This window comes from Glandiceps talaboti, chromosome 2 (genome assembly GCF_964340395.1).
Source record: "Glandiceps talaboti chromosome 2, keGlaTala1.1, whole genome shotgun sequence".
NCBI lineage: Eukaryota > Metazoa > Hemichordata > Enteropneusta > Spengelidae > Glandiceps > Glandiceps talaboti.
Window position 1 is genome coordinate 8,051,420 of NC_135550.1, and position 14,814 is coordinate 8,066,233.

Here is a 14,814-nt window from a genome sequence, read left to right on the forward strand (position 1 = left end):
TTGAGATACTAAAATTAGATACATATTTACTTTCTAGGAGGAAGTGACTAAGTCTATGTGCTGTGACCCCATGACCCCATGACCCCATGACCCCTGGTGACCATTTCTAACAGTAGGCAATGAAACATCTGTGTGTCTATGTATCAACAGATGCTACATTTGAATATTGAAATGTTGAATAGAAAAACTCATTTTTTGTTTGATTGAAAGAGAACTGATTTTTCTTCTTTTGAAACCTACTATAATACCTGATACACATATATAAGAGACAGTTTCAAATGACACATTGCACGCTCTGAAATATATTATTTACAACTAATTTTGGGGTTTTTTGTCATCACCTTTTGTTATTGTGCGATCTACACTGTAGATCATCATATGCACTATCTAGAAATACAGATATTGAAAGTTTTTTAGCGAAATTTTTTAATTTAAGAATTAACAGAGAATCAAAATTTTGGTCGAATTGTAGACTTTGGTCGAATTTTTCACATGATGGATATTCTACAAATGATGAGTTGTATACAGTGTGTATGATATTATATTACGTATGAATAATGACAAGAATTTGAATCTTTTGAGAAATTGATGGCAAGGAGGCTTGTTTCAAAAGAGTAGAAATGTACATAGCTATCGATGACATGTAATATGTTAACAGATATTCCACAATATTCTAGTCATCTGCCTAAGGCTGCAGAGTAGTAAAGGCATCCCTTATCGTACATTGTAATGATAATAGTATGATGCAACATGTGTGACATTTAAATCAACAGATCTTCATCCCCATCTACTCTGGGCCAGATTACAAAGCAAACACAATTTACAGAAAATGAATCTGTATAAAAATTGAAGTAGTACATAGGTGAATATACACATGACAATTTCCCATCTCCCCCCCCCTCCCAAACCTTATAGCGTTTACTGTTTCTGCAGTTGGTTCAATGTACAACTAGTAACACTGAAGTAAAGCACTTTCTCTATGTGCTACACACATTTATAGCATTCATATCAAGTGTAAAAATATACTGTTTCAATTGGTTTATTTACTAGAATAGCATGTGGCATTTCTAATGTGGTCAATTAGCAAATGAAACAGTATACTTTTATACTTGATATGGATGATATAAATGATTGTGGTACATATAGAAAACGCTTTACCTTGGTGTTATGGGTTGTATATGATTTTTTTGAAAGTGTATTTGTATAACAATATCTTCTTTTGTTATGCAAATTACCAGCAACTCGCATATATTGTCCCTGTAGAATATAGTTATGCTTCAGACACATGTGGGGTTGATTTATTAACATTTACATGTACAATGAATGCAGGTAAGTTTAGGAATATTACAGCTATCTTTATATTTTTGTATCTCTTCAAGTTTGACTTTGAATGGTTTGTACATTTGTTGCCAAGTCAGCAGTTTTCCCTAGGCCTTTACAGAGAAACGGTTTCTTGAAAATGATGGAAATTAATTTACCATAACATTGCATTCTTCAAATGTCATTAATCACATGATTGGTCTAAAAGTGAACAAATATTGCCTCAGTAATTTACAGACAAAAGTCTTGTGTATTTGTGCCATTTCTTAACCACTATATATTGTTGTTGTTTTGTTTACCTTTATAGCGTCTTGTCTCGGTTGGACTAGATAACCATCACATTATCAATGTCTGGGATTGGAAAAAAGGCAAAGTTCTAGCTACTGTCAGGGGTCATAGTGACAGGGTAAGTATAGACATGTAATCCAACAAATTTTTAAAATATATTTTGATTTATACCTTTTTTGCTTTTCAAAAACGTTTAAAAATGACATAAATAAACCAGGTAGATGTATACTTCTTATGCAAAGATAACTTAGAAATAGTGTGTTTCTATGAACATAATAATTCGGATTATGATTGATTGATTAATTGATTGGTTTATTGATTAATTCAGTGGTTGGTTGATTGATTGATTGATTGATTGATTGATTGATTGATTGATTGATTGATTGACTGATTGGTTGGTTGAGTGGTTGGTTGATTGATTGATTGATTGATTGATTGGTTTATTGATTAATTGATTGGTTGGTTGATTGATTGATTGATTATTGATTGATTGATTGATTGATTGATTGATTGGTTGATTGATTGATTGTGGCCCTCCTAGATCAAGTGCTGACTACTGCTGTTTGCCGTGGCACATTCAGTAAAATTTATTAACCCCAATACATATCAATTATACAAAAAATAGGAGTTTTAATTCAGGCTTAAAGCAAGCAAACAAGCACTTTGTGGAAGAGAACTATTAAAGTTAAACTGCCGTTTAGTCTTTCTAACTTGCTTACAAAGAAACTTTGAAATTACCAAGTATCAATGTGACTCCTGTGATGATCAGGAGTATCCCAAACCATTTACCATTGACTGTAAAGTTACACCACATGACAATAATAAGTGATATACAGTGTGTCCTCTAAGGCAGTTTGACTGATGAACAGCAATTCTTGTGATGTACAAAATTTGATGTTTTCTTATCCGTTTAACCCTTTCATGACTAGAGACGAGTTTTAAATAATATTACTTTATTAGGAAGTAACATATCTTTAATTCCAGTCTAAAATGAAGTTGATATATGCCAAAAACTTACATAAAACAAGAATTTTGTCCAATCAATTTTGGTGGGAATGTTTTCAGTATTGAAGGGGTTAAGTACTGTGTAGTGACTTGCATTTTTCTAATTAATTAGACCAACAGTAAATATAGAGTAATTGTCTTTTATAAGAGAGCCAACCAGTGATGTATGTTAAATGCAGGTACAGAACAAAGCCTGCTAACCTCTCAGTGAATATTGTAGCCCACACCTTTTATTTATGAACCAATTTATTCCTGTGATCTGTTCATATTGTTAATTTTACAGGTTCTTGTTAACAATATTATAACTTCAAGTACTTCTGAAAGATACTTTCTATTTTGACAAAAATCTCATACTGTAGTGACATTTTTTTTATGTACTGAGGCATTCATTTTGAGTTCCATAGATTTGGATACTGAAAGATAAATTGAGTACCTTAGCAACCGTCTCCACCATTTTGACATCTACTCAATAGTCAACGCTATGGTACCTGTACCTCCATAACATATATGTGCATTTTTGACCTTTGATGTCAGGGGTCACTGACTGTACAGTACAGGTCAAGCATAGAATAAATAGATTTCAAACATTGATGTCGATGGTGGTGAGAAAATGAATATTTCATTAAAAACAGTAAAATCTGTGTTTTGGACACCTCAACTACAGGGGTGACTTTGAGGGATTGACTTTATTTGAACTAAAATACTATTATTTTAGAAATTATGATCTGAAAACTAAATTCCATTTTTTGAAGGGCATGATATGCTTGCCATCTATTAACACATAGTTTACATGTAGTAGCCATCTTGTATCAAAGGGTTCATAGATTTAGAATTCCAAAATAATGTACCAACCAAACAATTCAAGTACTTGATTTATATTATAGTGTGTAGGTCGAGTGTTTTGAGAATCAGTTGGTAGCAAACAATTCTGAATTGCATGGGGAAGAACCTTAATATGGGAGAGTCTATAGAAGAGTACTAAAGGGGAAACAACACTAGCTTGCTGAAAGTATATCAAATATGAAGGGGGTGGGAGGAGGAGTGTATTTTGTCACCTACCGGCTCTAGCTCTATATCACTCAGTGGTGTTTTCCGATGTCAGTTTGAACCTTGTTGCTTCCATTTGTCTTTGTTTGGCCAAAGGGCAAAGTCAAGATTTGTACAGATAAGTAGGGACCTGGTAGGATAGATGCTACTATATGAAGGACTTTTTATCCAATGAAACTTACATGTATAGGAAGAATGGATAACATGCTCCTCAGGGAGGTGAAGAAGTATAAATAGGCTGTTCTGATGTAATAGATTTGTGTTAGAGCCTAGAGGTAATAATTGTATTCGTTTTTGTCTTGTTTGTTTTGTTGGTAACTATTTCAAAGTGACAGGGCGCCCTCACACATCGGTTAACGGAGGCCAGTGAGGGCAGAATGGCACAACGTATCTTACAGTCTATAATTTCTAGAGTGCTTACTGGTACAAGCCAAGATGATAGTGTAATACAGACTGTAGTGAGACTATCCCATAATAAGTTTTGTAGTACAGTATAGTCCTAAATTTGTAACAAAAAATTGATTTCTTACAGGTGTTTGACATTCAGTACAATCCATACAAGGAAAATGTCATTGTAAGTTGTGGAGTAAAACACATCAAATTTTGGACACTATGTGGTAATGCTTTAACAGCCAAGAAGGGTGTCTTTGGTAAAGTGGGTGAAATGCAGACTATTCTCTGTGTATCCTTTGCACCCGATGACATCACATACTCTGGTACTCTGAATGGCGATGTCTACGTCTGGAAAGGACACAACCTACAAAAAACCATACAAGGAGCACACGCCGTAAGTTATTCAGAATCGGATTCTCCTACTCCTCTCTTCATCTCGGTGTAGTCTGCTCGACATTATTTCAGCCAAAAATCTCTTCAGAACTCAATCTTATGTCATCATTGAAAATAATATGAAAATCGTGAATATTATCTCCTGTATATTTTTACCCGAGTCTTGTCAAACATTCATACTATGGAGTAAGTTTGTCAAAATTTGATTTACCCGACACTGTATACTAGGTAATACTACTTTACCTTCATGGTGATACAAAATGTACTTATATGTTGAAACATAGAAGGAAGGAAACTATCTAAAGTTATCACATTGACTCAATGTATACTTGGCTAATCAAAATGTCACTAAATCTGTGTTGAAATTTCGTTAATGTACGCATAGACTTGACTATATACTGGATTCCAAGTATCTAATTGCACTCATCCTGTCACTCTCAATTATTGTTATTCTTTTAATTCATAAACTTCCACTCCATACAACCCCAAAAGTCCCTGTTGTTATTGTGGCTATATGTACAAAAAAATGTATGGAGAGAATGGCTAACATGACAGGTTTTCATTGTTGACTACAGGGTAGTATTTATACCATGGACATGTGTGAAGATGGCTATTCTACCGGTGGTAAAGATGGCTGTATCAGATTGTGGGATCCAGATTTCAAATCTATCACAAGAATTAATCTGACTGATTCTACAGATGGTTACCAAGGTAACATACACACACACACACACACACACACACACACACACACACACACACACACACACACACACACACACACACACACACACACACACAATACATACACTGTACATCCATACTACCCCAGTACAAAACACTAATCTGTGACTGACTGATACAGACAGAGGGAGGGAGGAGGAATTGATTGCTAAGAGGTCTAGGTGATGTAGACCATTGTCGATACAGAACTATTTTAAAATGTCCAGATAATGCAGTGATCCTGTTTTACAAACTAAGTTTTCACAATTGCCCTTATAAAATTAAATAGTAATTTTGGTATGCTAACAAATCAGGCTGTTAATATGGCTTCCATTCAGGCAATATCCATTCCAGAGTGTATCATACATATTGCAGTACAGATAACAGACAACTATGGCTCACTAAATGATAACATGAATAAGTGTGATTTGAGCTGGTACATAAATTTGATTTAGTCCATCGATTGTATCTGACTTGATGTTTTTGGACCTTGGTATGTATGTCTTCAATAATCAACTGAATTGTATACTGTTAGTAGCAGACTGATTGTAGCTTGTAGATCCACTACTTGGTGTGATAGTGTTACCAGACACAGAAATTGAGTTCTGTTCCACTTGACTGCCATGCAGGTCTTTCAGTGAGAAGTGTTTGCTGGAGAGGAGAGAAGGTCCTTATTGGTACACAGGACAGTGAAATCTTTGAAGTCATAGTGAGGGAGAGAGAGAAACCAAGGACCATTGTACAAGGTCACGCTGAAGGTGAACTCTGGGCATTAGCAGTTCATCCTAAGAAACCAGTCTTTGCAACGGGTAGTGATGACCACACTGTCAGGTAAACAACCCACATTGTGCTTGTCTACATACATTTTTGTGAAGGAAAAAAATTGTCTTTTGGTTTTTCAAGGACAAGACTGCAAATGCATTGACTCAGCCCAGTTTGGTGTTATCCCTTGAGAGGCTTGGCAAAATTGGGGTTGGGGGAAAGGATGGCTAACTTGATACATTTATTTTGATATGTTTACTTTTTCTGTTAGATTTAACATGTTTTTCTCAAGTAACATCAAATGATATTTTTACATGGTTTGTTTTTCGTTTTTGTTTGTTTTGTTGGTAACTATTTAAAAGTGAGTTAAGTACACTCTAGTCACTTGAAGACATTTATTGGTTTCATTTATTGACAGATTATGGAGTATGACAGACCATACCATGTTATCTAGGACAACCTTAGATCAAAACATCCGATCTGTAGCGTTCAACCAGGACGGATCTCAGTTAGCAGCTGGTTTGAGTGACGGCTCTTTTATCGTACTCAAGACAAGGTTGGTACAACTAAGACCAATAGGTTGTTTTCAAATGAAGAAAAAATGAACACCCTGTTATTGTGTTTCAACATCTGCTGCTTTTTATAATACTTACAGCCGGTCGTCTTTCGATCAGGCACCTAATTGTCAAAATTGTGTACCAGTAGCCACACAGCGAAATTACTTTCCATATTGTAGTTTAATTCAAGAAGGAAAAGGGAATGCCCTGTAATTATTTTTCAATATTCATGCCTCTGTACATTTCCTATTAACATATTTTGTTCTTCATACAGAGACCTGTCGGAGATTATCCACATCAAAGATCGCAACGAAGTCATTCATGAAATGAAATATTCACCATGTGGAAATTACTTAGCAGCAGGCTCCAATGACAATTTTGTTGACATCTATGCCGTGGCACAACGGTACAAAAAAGTTGGACAGTGCTCAGGCAGCAGTAGTTTCATCACTCACCTAGATTGGTCTGAAGATAGTAAATACTTGCAAACTAACAGTGGTGCTGGTGAAAGACTGTACTTCAGAATGCCTGGTAAATGAATGTTGGTATTTTGACTCTAAAATTATTGTAGTTTATTTAGCTGAAACAATGTTTGTGGCAAAATAAATCGACATGAAAATCCACTGGTTAATTCTGAATGGCCATATGCAATGAAGGTAGTAGACTTAATTCAAGCCAATACATGTATTATGACCTGACCATAAGTACACTATAGTGATCAACGTTGTAAACATGTCAAAATAAAGTGGTGCCAAAATTGTGAAAAATTGTCTTGCTGCTAACATTTTTGTGTAATACATTCACAGTATATTGATAAAGTATGCAGAACATGACTACAAACATGGCTTGACTTTTCTGACTGCGTCCACTCAGCCTTCCAACTTATAACAAGTCCACCTTTAAAAAAATAAGAGTTATTTTTACAACCTTACCATGTACTCTAATACATCAACTTTGTCCTAATCTCATTCCCCAATTCTCCTTCATTTCATAGTGATCCAAAAGTAAACAACACATCTGACCCAGTTCTTCAGATTTAGTATCAATAGTGCATAGATGCATAGAAACGAACTTTTGATTTTCAGGCTTCAAACAAATATGATTATCACATTGCTCCTTACTAGACATCAATTGTACTTGTCTGTCTTATTGAACCCATTCTCTAGACAGGACCATTTTGTTGTCTGAAGTCTACACTACAGATGACATGAATTATCAGATTCATCTAACAACCATATCATCGGATATTTCTTGTGTCTTTCAGCTGGCAAACATCTGACAAGCAAAGAGGAAATCAAAGCCATTCATTGGGTGACCTGGACATCTGTGTTGGGGCCGGAGGTCAACGGCATATGGCCCAAGTACACAGATATAAATGACGTCAATGCCTGTGATGCCAACTATAGTGGTGAAGTAGTGGTCACAGGTGATGATTTTGGATTGGTCAAATTGTTCAGATTTCCATCTCTAAAGAAAGGTGAGTGATACTGTTTGGAGTTGAGAAATGCCACAGATGACAACTACATTTTGTGTTTCATCTTGTAGACAACTTGAACTTTTAGAATACTTATATTCTCTGGTGCTGAGTTTAGTAGTAGTAAGCCTGCAGCTAACAGTGAATGTAATGTTTTGACGAAAAATGCACTCTGTCAAATGTTTTAGCAGAATAGTTCTGAAACAGAAGTTTCTGTGAGTTCAAGAAAAGAGAGATGAAATGGTGTTCTTTTTGGGAGTTTATATAAAAAAACTAATTTCATTCTATGGATATTTGGGCCATTAAAATTTTCATAAATTTCTTCTCCAGCTGCCAAATTCAGGAAATATGTGGGCCATTCCGCTCATGTAACAAATGTGAGATTTTCCCATGACAAGGTGAGAGTACTGACAACGGGAGGAGCTGATCACGCTGTCTTCCAATGGAGATATTTACCTGAAGGTGTTTCACCAGACGAAGATTCTGGACATGGAACAGGTCATTTTTTTCCACCATTTGATTTGCTTTTTTCTGGATTTTTTTTTTATCTTGGAAAGTTGTATATATGCAATGACAGCAGTTTGTTAGTAGGATAGTTTATTTACTACTAAAAGTCATGTATGTTTAATACCAAATTGTCGAAATAAAATGCCTAATGGGCAAGAATAATGTACAAATGGTAACCACAAAAGAAATATAATTTCTATAATTTGGTAAAAATAAAAATGAGGCAACAAATACATGGTCATGCATCATCCACCAAATAACTAGTATGTGCAATGTACAGTACTTACCTGTACCTAGACTGGAAATTCAACAATTATCATTTGATCGGTAAAATTTGACATGTTCATTTCAGTGGTAAAAATTAAACCCGACATGTGGCAAAGAAAACACTGCATGAATACTGGAGAACCTGTCGTTAAAACCACAGTCATATGTGACACTCATAGAAATGTACTACTGCCATTGATTTCAGGATACGTCGATTCCAACAGTGAAGAGAGTGACTCCGATCTGTCAGATGTTGGTGAAATTGACTCTGACATTGAACGTGAGAGCACCATTGACTATGATAGAACTGTGTACAAGGAAGACATGGGGGCTATAAAGGCCAAGAATAAAAGTGAATCAAGAGGCAGTGGTCAGAAGAGAAAGAAGGCACCTAGTGAAGGCATCAAATTGGAGTTTGTTCATGGGTAAATACAAGATATTAGTCAGATATTAATTTTTTGAATATCTTAATATGGAAGGTTTTTGTTGTACATATCAACCTCCTCAAAATGTACCATTTGTTAAAAAACCATGAAATATTAATAATAATCATATTAATAATAACGTTTATAGCCAGAAATTATAAGCTTACAAAATACTCTACATTTATCTACAAATGTACAAAGTACCAAAATGTTACATATCAAATGAGCCAATGGTCTGGATCATTGTAATAAATCTGGTATTTTCTGTTTGAATCGTACCTTTGGCACTCTTTTCCCACCATGTAAAATGATCAAATTTTGTACATGAAATGGACAAACTTTGTAAATTCATGCACTATTTATTCACACATTGCATTTCTGAAGAATACTTTCTCTTTTGATATTTATACTTTTTAAAATTAATGTTATTGTTCCTACTAAACTAAACAACTATATTTTAAAAGATATTTCTTTGCCTAAACAAAACTAAAATTCAAGCAAGACCACGAATACTCATTTCAGTAAAAATGAAATCCCTAAAGAGAATAATATATTAAACTCTAGTAATCTAGTCACTTTTATTGACTATTTCACGTTTCTATTTTTGTGTGTGTAGTTACCGTGGTTACGATTGTCGTAATAATCTATTTTACACACAAAACGGTGAAGTTGTCTACCACGTGGCAGCGGTTGGTATTGTGTATAACAAAGAGAGTCATAGTCAAAGGTTTTACCTAGAACACACAGATGATATCCTGTGTTTATGTATTCATCCACTCAAAGACATCGTAGCTACAGGACAGGTGAGTGTTTTTACATCATCGCTACCACCATGACCCCAAACGGTTCTCCAATGAAAAATAGTTTGATAGTTATGGTTAGGGTTTTGTTGATTTGAAGTACATGTTCAGGTCAGATACAGAATTATCTAACTTTAATCACCAATGTGTGAATCCCATGATTTTGGATTACTGTAATCTTATCAGTGAAGCCATCAGGAATACATGATTATTCCTTTGTTCTGTATAGTTAGACACTATGTAAACCAATATCTCATTCTCATAAACATGTAACTTCCATTCATTCTTGTCATGTTGTATACTAGGTTGGCAGAGACCCAGCTGTACATGTATGGGATGCAGAGAATCTTAAGACATTATCAGTACTCAAAGGACAGCATCAGAGGGGAATCTGTGCTGTTGATTTCTCAGGTATGTCAGTGTGAATGGACAGCATCAGAGGGAAATCTGTGCTGTTGATTTCTCAGGTATGTCAGTGTGAATGGACAGCATCAGAGGGGAATCTGTGCTGTTGACTTCTCAGGTCTGCCAATGTGAACGGACAGTATCAGAGGTGAATCTGTGCTGTTGACTTCTTAGGTATGTCAATGTCAGTGTCTGAATGGACAGCATCAGAGGGGAATCTGTGCTGTTGATTTCTCAGGTATGTCAGTGTGAATGGACAGTATCAGAGGGGAATTTGTGCTGTTCACTTCTCAGGTATGTCACTGTCAGTGTCTGAATGGACAGCATCAGAGGGGAATCTGTGCTGTTCACTTCTCAGGTGTACATATATGCTGTACATTTCTAAGATATATCAAAATCCAATGAACTGCACCAGTGTAACAGAATACCGTCATGTACTTGCTGTTGATGTCACCAACATGATAATGTCAATGACATGTGATGTTGATTTCCTAGATATGTAAATGTAAGGACTTATCTTTATATCCGAAAGCAGCCTTTTGTCCGAAACATTTGTATTTTTCTAAGTTCCTATATTTCCAATTGGATTTAGGTGATGGTAAAAGACTTGCCAGTGTTGGATTGGATGACAATCACACCATTGTGATTTGGGACTGGAAGAAAGGAGAGAAATTATCTACCACTAGAGGGCATAAAGACAAGATTTACGTCATCAAATGGAACCCACACAATACTGACAAATTAGTGACAGTTGGAGTCAAACATATCAAGTTTTGGACAGTTGCTGGTATAAATAAAGTTGACTTTATTTCTGTCATCTTACTGTGAACAAAAATCAACATCACTGTCAGATGAAAGAAGGGAGATTCAAACACAAGACTGTTAATTTGTGTTCACAGTGAAATAGAATGATTGTAACATTTTATATGCTTGCATGCTACCAGTGCCAGTATTTTGTTGGTGTAATTTGTAACAAAAAAATGTTGTGTGAGATTTAAAAAACAGTGTGTTGCCAAATTGAAACTTAATAGTCTTCTTGTTTGGTAGTAATCCAACTTCAACAATAGCGATCATAAGCTGGGATGGATAAGACGTCACATAGTGACACCACACATTGTGTTTGTCAACAAACATAAATTGTTTTGTTGTTAGTGTCTAAATTGTTTATACTTTTTTGACACATAAATGTGTTTGGAAACTGTGGTGCTTTTGTTCTATAATGTCAATATTTTCAATCAACTTTATTACTACAGGACATGGGATCAGAGTGAAGTTGAAGTATTTTCAGATGAAGTACTACATTGGTCTTCAGTTTATATTATCATCACACATACTGTCGTATATGAGGCATTGATTGATATCATGTCTGAAATTCATTTTAAAAGACACACACTCATGAAAATGCTTGTTTTATTTCAGGTGGTGGTCTGACTTCCAAGAGAGGTACGTTTGGAAACGTTGGTAAACTTGACACCATGACATGTGCCACCTTTGGAAAATCACCAGAAATCACTTACACTGGTGGTGCCAACGGTGAAGTGTACATCTGGCAGGATGTGACCCTGTCCAAGACAGTCAAGGCTCATGAAGGCCCATGTTTTGCTATGCATTCATTAGATAAGGTAAGAAGTTCACAATTGAAGACTTATTTTGTATTTGGATTCTGAATTAATTTCTGCTTATTCAGCTGAAACAACTGTTTATGCCAAAATAAATCTGAATAGAAGTGTTGCTTTCACTAGTAAATTCTGAGTAAAATACATGTAAGACAACTTTATTCAACCAACTGTCTGAGTTAGCCAATGTCAAGCTGTGCTAAAACTACATTTACCTAATTGTACTAGCAGTTAGTTTTTGTTTATCACAGGGTAATCTTTCAATCCAAGGCCAAGCTGTTGTTTGTTTGTTATGTTTGTTTTTCGATCATCAGAATGTTTTAACATTGTGGAAGATATTGCATTGATCAATATAATAATTTTAAGATCAATATTTCAATAGATCATCATGTTAATTTTGACGGTATCAACCTAATATTACCAAACTTTTCATTTTTGTTGTTGTATTAGGGCTTTGTCACTGGTGGTAAAGATGGTATTGTCGGTTTATGGGATGACAGTTTTGAGCGTTGTCTGAAAACCTATGCAATAAAGCGAACTAGTCTGGCCCAGACCTCCAGAGGGATGTTGGTCCGTGATAGTCCGGCTGTTCGTTCTGTCATTCTGGGGCACGGACATATCCTTGTTGGTACTAAGAATGGTGATATCATGGAGATTGAGAAGAGTGGTCCCATACATATCCTTGTCCAGGTAACAAAGTATACAGTTTGACTGTAGTTTGTACTATTGATGTTCAATTGACAATTAAGATCATACATTGATATCATTTCTGTACCATACCAATAGAGGGCGCTATTCACATATGTTTTGTGTCCCCTCCCCAGCCAAAGCAACTTTCCTGTATTATATCAGATGTGACCTCTCTGTTAAAGGCCAGGGTTTCAATCCCAGGTTCTCTCACATCACATTACTGCCATCTTAGTAGTACACATGTAGAGCCATAAGGATTGCATGGCATCATTGTTTTATACTTGTCCATTTTTTTACTCTTTACCAGAAAACTTTTTCACATACAGGTAGATTTTAATCCTAATCTGAACTGGCCCATTAATATTATTATATTTGACCTTGACTTGACAGTCAAAATGTAAAAATATTCACGTCATCCATTAGTTCCACAGAAATAAAGTAAGAGAGGTGTCTGCCTTTTACCAAGACTTGTTTAGCTGGATAGGTGAAGGAGATTTGCATAATCAATGCAGACAAGAACTGGCTGAAGAGTAAAATTATTGGGTAAAATTTCAGAAGTGTACTTGCTAAACTTTTATCAAAATATTTGTTCCTATTATTTTTAAAAATTTCAAGTTCAAGTTGATAAGCATGAATTGACTGCTTTCATTATGGTTAGGGTCACAATGAAGGAGAACTGTGGGGTTTGGCCACCCATCCAACAGCTGATAGAATAGCTACAGTGAGTGATGACAAGACGCTACGTGTATGGGACATTGGAACACAGCAGAGTCTTACCAATGCAAGGACATTGAAGTCTGCAGCAAGGGCTTGTGGGTACTCACCTGATGGCAAAGCTATTGCTGTGGGATTCAAAGATGGTAAGTAGTGTGTAAAAAAAACAAGTGGTTTCAGTGAAGTCCTTAAAGATTGTTTGGTGTCAAATTTTGAGGTCGATGGACTCAATTATTACAAAAGAACAAATAACTCGCCATTGCTGTAATTGCTGTTAGACTATTGTCGTTTATATGAAATGAAAATCCCAGAATTGTTTTACAGTTACATGTAAAATCATGTAACCTGAAACACAATGTCGTCTGGCTCAACAAAAACTTGCCAACTATGTTACATTTTGTCGTCTACCTCAACAAAAATCTTACCAACAGATTTATTTGTCAAGCAAAACGATAAAATGTAGCACTGTTGGTAAGATTTTTGTTGAGCCAGACGATATTTTGTTTCAGGTTTTAGTGACTTTCATTGTATTGCTGTTGTAGCTAGATCACCTTTAAATCTGATTTATTATAACAGTGAACAATCTTAAACAAATTTCCAAACTTGACTCAAAATTTTATGAGATAAGTAAAAAATTAATGAAAATATTTTACCGTGATGAAATATATTGTAGCCTTGAAATAAAGAGATACGAAAACATTCTGTATTTGTTTATATTGTGTTGTTTTGTTTGTTTTTCATAGGTTCCTTTGTTGTTGTCAACGCCGACACCTTGGAAGACATTGTGTCTTTTCATCACAGAAAGGAAAATATCTCAGACATCAAATTTTCACCTGGTAAGATTTGGCTCTATGCCCAGCGATTACTACAAAGATTTACTTGCTGTTTACAAAACAAAACTGGAAATCATGATTTATAAGTTTAATATGCTGCCATGATGAAGCAAGACAACTAAAATAACTCAAATATGTTTGTCGTTTTTTCATCGTAAATGTGAACCACAAATCATGTACATGTAGAATACAAACTCTGACAGTTAAAAGAACATGCATAATTTTTTTTTTTTTGTGTGTGTAAATTTTAAATTGTAAATGTTACAGGCAGTTGATTTATGGTAGATGTATGTATGATGCCAAAGTTCCTATGGTACTTCTGCTGGGCTCCCTTCTAAATATGGTTAAATGTACAGCACAGTACATAATATATTTGTTAGATTTTCTCCTTGTATTTTAAGTAAGGTTCTAAACTTTGAGCACAAAATGTGTAGAAGTTGGGTTATGTTCGGACAGGTACAGAAGATGTGTATTAGTTCAGATATTGATTTGGAATCATGTTTGCAACTATTTTTTGATTTTGTGTATTTTTTGTGTGTTTTCATTTTTTACCGTGATGTCTTTGTTATAACAGTTTTATCTGATCTTGACCTTC

General features: G+C 35.1%; 1 protein-coding gene across 1 annotated transcript in view; it reads left to right on the forward strand.

Annotated features, from left to right (window-relative positions):
* Nucleotides 1-14,814, forward strand: part of LOC144447217 (echinoderm microtubule-associated protein-like 6) — a 41,665-nt gene that overhangs the window by 8,873 nt on the left and 17,978 nt on the right. The window contains exons 3-18 of the mRNA XM_078137122.1: nucleotides 1,628-1,726; nucleotides 4,193-4,447; nucleotides 5,022-5,157; nucleotides 5,799-6,000; nucleotides 6,350-6,487; nucleotides 6,763-7,019; nucleotides 7,753-7,965; nucleotides 8,293-8,460; nucleotides 8,942-9,161; nucleotides 9,778-9,964; nucleotides 10,267-10,372; nucleotides 10,959-11,153; nucleotides 11,786-11,988; nucleotides 12,433-12,672; nucleotides 13,331-13,532; nucleotides 14,130-14,222. Coding sequence (XP_077993248.1) covers nucleotides 1,628-1,726; nucleotides 4,193-4,447; nucleotides 5,022-5,157; nucleotides 5,799-6,000; nucleotides 6,350-6,487; nucleotides 6,763-7,019; nucleotides 7,753-7,965; nucleotides 8,293-8,460; nucleotides 8,942-9,161; nucleotides 9,778-9,964; nucleotides 10,267-10,372; nucleotides 10,959-11,153; nucleotides 11,786-11,988; nucleotides 12,433-12,672; nucleotides 13,331-13,532; nucleotides 14,130-14,222 — 2,914 coding nt within the window. The remainder of the gene's footprint in view (nucleotides 1-1,627; nucleotides 1,727-4,192; nucleotides 4,448-5,021; nucleotides 5,158-5,798; nucleotides 6,001-6,349; nucleotides 6,488-6,762; nucleotides 7,020-7,752; nucleotides 7,966-8,292; nucleotides 8,461-8,941; nucleotides 9,162-9,777; nucleotides 9,965-10,266; nucleotides 10,373-10,958; nucleotides 11,154-11,785; nucleotides 11,989-12,432; nucleotides 12,673-13,330; nucleotides 13,533-14,129; nucleotides 14,223-14,814) is intronic.